Source organism: Dryas octopetala, chromosome 1 (genome assembly GCF_963921425.1).
Source record: "Dryas octopetala chromosome 1, drDryOcto1.1, whole genome shotgun sequence".
NCBI lineage: Eukaryota > Viridiplantae > Streptophyta > Magnoliopsida > Rosales > Rosaceae > Dryas > Dryas octopetala.
Window position 1 is genome coordinate 3,104,648 of NC_141366.1, and position 6,851 is coordinate 3,111,498.

The 6,851-nt window shown below is 34.5% G+C and overlaps 1 protein-coding gene across 1 annotated transcript; it reads left to right on the forward strand.

Annotated features, from left to right (window-relative positions):
* Positions 1–1,670: 1,670 nt before the first annotated feature.
* On the forward strand, positions 1,671–6,199 carry LOC147296487 (transcriptional regulator family protein). Its single transcript, XM_086228950.1, has 8 exons — positions 1,671–2,369; positions 2,844–2,904; positions 2,999–3,228; positions 3,600–3,801; positions 4,201–4,332; positions 4,533–4,633; positions 4,726–4,844; positions 5,913–6,199. The coding sequence occupies exons 1-8, from the start codon at positions 1,920–1,922 to the stop codon at positions 5,977–5,979; spliced, it is 1,362 nt and encodes a 453-aa protein (XP_086085076.1). The 5' UTR covers positions 1,671–1,919; the 3' UTR covers positions 5,980–6,199.
* Positions 6,200–6,851: the final 652 nt, after the last annotated feature.

The window sequence follows — 6,851 nt, forward strand, 5'->3', positions numbered from 1 at the left end:
CACATGGCCTTGATTATAGTTTTCAATGATGAAAATCCACCCTACCTAATAAGAAGAAATTTTTTCATGTAATCTTAACACTACACGGTGGTTTGAATGTATGTCAATTCATTCAAATTATAATACATGTATAATTTATTAATATCTAAAACCTTAAATTTTTAAATTTATAAACTCGGCTTGTACCAATATTGTAACACGTGTATTAGTAACAATACATTGTTATGGTCACACCCAAAATTACTCTCTACAATATAAGTCTCAAACTACTATGAACTCACCACATGCCAACATGCATCAACAGTCACCAATACACTCCTAAACTAATCTAAAATTATGGTCTTTAGTTTCCTTATTTTGTAGCATTAATTATAAAATTTTAAGGTTTATTGTGAAAATATGTCAAATTTGGATTATAAAACTCATATGATATGTTTATCCAAATTAGTCTCAAGAGTTTCTTATGTGACCAAATTATAACTTCTTTAAAAAAAAATTTTGTGCCACTTATTTCTTTAATAGATTTAAATTTACTTTAAAATGTCTAAATAAATTAGTTAAAATATTTTTTTTTATTACATTAGAGAGAATCGAACTCTGAATCTAACCTAATCATAACTCTTACTCCACACATCCTCACCACTTAAGTTAAAATAATATGTTGGATATAAAATTCATTTAACTAGATTTAAATTAGAGAAAACACTATATAGTTATATATATATTTATTGATTAATTAACCGTAGCTCACTAAATTTGAACTTAATATTTATTCTCATAAAAGAGAAATTGTGTTTCATCCATCACTAAATCAAATAATAATCAGCAACAATATTTACACATATATATGCTATGCAAAAATTGAAATTAGAGGAAATTACAGATTTGGTCCACTTATTTTATACCTAGTTCAATTTTGGTCCACGATTTTTTTTAAGTTCTGTTTTGGTCCACTAATTGTTTCATTTGTTCAATAAAGGTCCAGATTTGTGACTTTAAATCTTTTGGGTTGTGTTTTCTTCAATTATAATTGAAGTATAAATTATATTTCATCATTTCTTAGTCATAAAAACAAATTTGGAGTATTATAATCTAAGAGAATTGAGATTTGGTGAAATTTGAAAAATTGGCAGTTTTGGGTACCCTACTTTAGGGTCAATTATCTTGAGTTTTAGAACTCCAATTTGAATTATCTTTATATGGTTGTAAAGAAGAAATGCATAGCTTTAAAACAAGTATATATTTGCTGAATTTGGGTGAGATTTGATAGGGTAAAAAGCAGGCCAAATTTGAGAAAACAAATCTGGACCTTTATTGAACAAGTCAAACAATTAGTGGACCAAAACAGAACTTAAAAAAGATTGTGGACCAAAATTGAACTAGGTATAAAATAACTGGACTAAATCTGTAATTTTCTCTTGAAATTATATACATGGCCAAATTTAGAAATATAAAATTTTAGAAATAATTAATTTAGTGACATTTTTATTTCTAATATTAAAAAAAAAAAAAAAAAAAAACACCTCAAGTTCAAATCCCGTTGGCCCCCCTCCCCACGCAAGAAATTTTTTTTTTTTTTTTCGGAATTACAAAGTTATTTATTGGTGAATAATTGGGTATCGCAATGAAAAACTTTAAATAAGTTGTTAACTTGTTATAGGGTTATTTTTTCACCCTTCCCTCCTCCTAATTCACGACCCGGTCCTTCGTCCCCACGAGTAGAACTGGAATCCCTTTCAGGCTTTCCCTCCCTTCTCTTTGTTACTGCAAAATTCCATTCAAAACCTCCAATTCGAAGCTTCACCGTCATTAACCAAACGACTTCCAATTTCAAATAGTTAGTTAACTAATTAGGGCAAAGCCAAAGCCACTTTTGAAACCCTAGATTCCAAATTTTTCTCGGATCCCAAACCCCATCCATGGCCTCGAGAAAGAAGCAATTCGAAGGCATCGCTTTGCTGTCCATGTACAACGACGAAGAAGAGGAGGACGAAGATATGGAGGATACTGAAGAACAAATCAAAGAAGAATATTATGAAGTAGAAGAAAAAGAAGATGAACCGCAAGAATACGACGATTACAGAGACACGAGAAGAGGCTCCGAAGATGCTTCAATGTTAGACGTGGATAGAATAGTGGCTGGTGATTCTGGTAACGACGATAGCGCACCTAATGCTGCGGGTAATGAGAATTCGACCCCGAATGAAGGTCAATTTGGTCATTCAACGCTGCAACAACAACACTCTCAGGTTTCGGTCTCGTCGCCGCAACAGTCGGTGCCTTCAGATAATTTGAGAAGGAGTAGAAGAGGGACGCTTACGATTGTGGACTATGGGCATGATGAAGTTGCCATGTCTCCCGAGCCTGAGGTATTCTTTCTTTCTTTCTTTCCATTTTTTTGTGAGTTGGTGTTTGCTTGCTGAGGAACGTGAATAAAGTTAATGGAAAATATTTGGGTGTATCAGCTTCTTTTGAATTTGATTGGTTATTTATGTTTGAGTCAGATTCATGTTCAAATTTGATTGAGGGCACGGTGTTCATCTTCTGGATACCAAATAATGAGAACTTTGAGTTTTAAAAAAGCAGTTGTCATTGTTGGGTTTCGTATTTTCGCACAATGACTTATTTTATACTCTTCTTTGCGGGCTTTCCACACAAGTTCTGCGCTTCCAAATAGAGAATTTAATCTGATATTGGATTTTCACAAATCTTCTGTGTAGATTATAGCTTATGACTCATATTTCTGTGATTGTTCAATTCATACATAAATATGGGTTTGATGAAACTTTGTTATCTATGCTGAACATAGCGGGATGCTTTTTTGGGGTGATGCTTTATTGCAGGAGGGTGAAATAGATGGAAGTGGTCGGGTCATGTTCGGTGCAGATCTTTTATCTTCCAATGGTACAAATGTTGTTCTCTGAGCAATTGGTGATTTTATGTTTTCAACTATAGGCCCTTCTTCATATCCCCAACTTCTCACAATTGTTTGTTACAGGTGATTTCCATGATAAGACACCTCCTGGAACAGTTCACATTCTAACACCTCTCAATCAAGCAACTCCTCAATTATCTGAACCATCGCAATCGGATACAATGAATGATACTGTACTTGAATCAGAGGGTAGAGATGCTGCAGAGGCTGTTGCAGAAGAGCAAAAAGATGTTGATCCGTTAGATAAGTTTCTCCCGCCACCATTAAAAGTAAAGTGCTCAGAGGAGCTGCAAGTAAGTTCCAATTAGAGGTTTACTATTTGCAGAATAGATATTGATTTTACAAAATTAAGGTTCCTATGTGAATTATATAGTACAGAACTGTTGATCTTGGAGCTAGCCCCTTGATATTGATCTTTTCAATATCTACTGATAAAGTTTGAACTAGTACAACTGCTGTCTTGCTATTGTGAGCTTTGAATTGATCTTGTCATTGTGTCTGCCATGCATTTAGAACCACAACTAATTTTTTTTCACACAATATGGGACCCTTATATTACCATTCCTTTATTCTACTCATCTAATTATTGCAATGTTGTGCTTTCTTGGACAAGTCATTTGCATGTTGTGTCTCTGATTTACTTTTGAATTTCTTCTTATTGCAGAGGAAGATAAATAAGTTTCTTGAATACAAGAGAGCCGGGAAAAGCTTCAATGCAGAAGTGCGCAATAGAAAGGACTATAGGAACCCAGACTTTCTATTGCATGCAGTGAGGTATCAAGATATTGATCAGATAGGGTCTTGCTTCAGTAAAGATGTATTCGACCCTCATGGATATGACAAAAGCGACTACTATGATGAAATAGGTCACTCACAAGTCTGAAAACTCTCTCTCTCTCTCTCTCTCTCTCTCTCTCTCTCTCTCTCTCTCTCTCTCTCTTTCTGTGTGTATTTCCTGTCATGCTGCAGTTCTAGGTCCTGTTTGACTTATACAACGTATATATTAGTTTTATCATATGGGACTCCAGTTTTTTTTTTTTGAAAAAAAATCTGTCTACACATCAAAACTAAAGAATAGAAAACTGATGACGTGATTAACAGGTCTTTTGAATCTTCATCTCATCAATATCTTGGTTTGTAAATGCTGATTTTTTATGTTAGACAATAACAATCTCTCTCTCTCTCTCTCTCTCTCTCAAACACACACACACACACTATAACGTAATTCTCCCTGCTGCTTATGTTTTGTATGTTTTGGCAAGCAGAGGCTGATATGAGGCGTGAAATGGAAAGGAAAGAGCAAGATAGGAAGAAGAGTCAAAAGGTTGAATATGTTTCAGGAGGAACACAGCCTGGACTAGTTGTTACTCTACCTAAAATCATCGGACCTGTTTCAGGTTTGAAACTGTTTAATGTTGATCTTTGATAGTTAAGGTTTGATCTGAAGACCTATGCCAATTCGACACAACTTTATCACCTGAACCAAGGCCTTGGCCCATCACCTTATTAGTTAATTTAATGGCTAATCCTGGATTTTCAAAAGCTTTTTCTTTCATTTTATTCTGTTATGCTTCTCTTACATAGATTCATTTTGCAGGTGCTTCAACTATGGCTGCTACTGGGTTGAACTCCTTACCGCCTACTGCTGATATCGTCCCTCGGGACGGTAGACCGAACAAGAAGTCAAAGTGGGATAAGGTTTCAATCTATGCATCTGCATGCTTATCTTCCCTATGAATTGTGAGAGATATCATTTGACTGACTGTATCAAATGATTTTTCTTCTTTCAGGTAGATGGTGATCGAAAAAATCCTCTTCCTTCTGGAGTGCAGGATTCTATGTCTACTGTGGGGACTCATGCATCACTCTTATCTTCTGCTAATGCTGGTGCTGGATACATGGCTTTTGCGTAAGTTTTGCTAACTGCTTTCAATTTTATCTTGCTCATCTACTGTGAATTCCTTTCCTGTTTTTATTGTCTTACTGAAGCAGACCATGTCATGATAGCTTTTTCTTCTTTCTTTTAAATTGTGTTTGTCAACGACTATTCAAAGAAAAGAAGTATCCTTCTTAAATTGAAACTGATTTTTCTGAGGTTTTCATCGAGTAGTATATTGTCATGTGTTATGTAAAGCAAGCTTCACAAGCCTGTGCATTGGACGAGTGTCATAGGTATAATCAGACTAGTGGAGTTTGGAGTCTGCAACCCCTGACCTGTACTGAGGGTTTTATATGTTAACCCTATACCACACCACAAGGTCATGATGTCATTTGTTCCCAGTTTTTCCATTGATCTCCTTTTGTTGTGATAGAGTGGCTGGGAGATCTTATTGCCTTTGAATTATTTGATGCCGATTTGTCCTAGTATTGCATTGTAAACTGCCAGAGGATCAAGATGGATACTGAATGGTATTGCTTAATAGATGTATAATAAGATTTCCAACCTTGCACAATTTCACTCATTTGAGGTGGTTCTAGATTATGAATATGGGTTGCTGTGACCTGTGATTATTTGTATCATAGAAATTGGAGTATATTGTAGGACCCCCAATTTGTTTGGTATAATGGGTAAACCACCCCCATGGGATGGTCAATTATAACCAGTAGAATGGCATAGGTGTAATCTGAGCTGCATTTGGGTTGACGAATCAAACCAATCTAGAATTTGCGTTGTTTCCAAGTTCCAACTTTCATGTTTACAGTTAGTCAAATTTAATTATTTAATTCTTGGTCTTTGATTCTTTTTTTGTCACTTTGACAGTTACGTATTTATGTCCTTTAATTGTCTGTTATAAAAGGTTTGAAATTCATCTTTAAAATCCAATAATGATTTTTTTTGTGATTTTACAAACCTAGTATGGTAGTTGAAGATGGCATTGAACTACATTTGTTGCTGTTGGAAATCCATTCCCGACTTTGTATTTTGTAATGAAGTAGTGCTTCTCACTAAATGACCCACTTCTCTTTTATTTGGCAGGCAGCAGAGACGGAGAGAGGTGGAGGAGAAAAGATCCAGTGAAAGGAAGTTAGACAGAAGATCATGAACCGTCTGTTGTATTTCTTCCTGGTAAATTACATTTATGCCATTTCAAATTTTGAAGTGGATGAAATGGCCCCAGGCAACAATTTTTTCTCACATTCAGTTAGATGCGATGCAGTGGCCTTGTAGTTTTGTTTTCTTGTATATGAAAATGGGTTCCCTCAATTATCAATTAATTACCGAGTTATTGGTATATTACCCGAAATAATGAGATTGTTTTCTTAGAGAGGATCTGTACCTTCCAAATGTTTTACAGAATTTGGAATTAGACAAACAGAGCAGTACCCTTTTCTTTCATCTTTTGTATCACTCAAAGATGATTTCGCAACTAAAATTATTAGTCAAATCCATTGTTAGTTGTCCCTCCTACATTCTTAGTGTGCTTACCGAACATCGAAATTTCATACCTATTTCCAAATCCAGCGGTAGTCTTAAATCAAGTACTTTGCTGTCGAGGTTTCCTTTGTGTAGTATATTTACTAATTTATAAAGAATTAGTGTTGCTAAAAAAGAGATTTATAAAGAATTTGTGGATTATATAATACAATACTCACAGAGTTTTAGGCAATTTATTTTTTAAATGAGAATTTAGACAAATATAGTTTACCACACTGCGATCCAAATGTTTTAACTATATATATTATTTTATTTTGGATTAGGGAAAAGGGGATTGAACTTAGGTTCATAGAGATTACGGTCCTAGCCTCACCAACTGCCTATATATATATATATTAATATATAGACATAATTTTTTTTTTTTTTCAAAACGTATGAACAAAAGATAGGGAGATCGAATATTTGTGGCAAAATCGTATCTTCTTAAATCAACGGGATAATTTAGTGGCAGTAGTCAAAAATTGATCAATGGACATCTAG

Excerpts from the sequence above, each read along its gene's own strand:
- LOC147296487 (XM_086228950.1), top strand. The coding sequence starts at position 1,920 with ATGGCCTCGAGAAAGAAGCAATTCGAAGGCATCGCTTTGCTGTCCATG. Across the intron at positions 2,370-2,843 it reads CCATGTCTCCCGAGCCTGAG|GAGGGTGAAATAGATGGAAG; the intron begins GTATTCTTTCTT and ends GCTTTATTGCAG. Across the intron at positions 3,229-3,599 it reads AGTGCTCAGAGGAGCTGCAA|AGGAAGATAAATAAGTTTCT; the intron begins GTAAGTTCCAAT and ends TTCTTATTGCAG.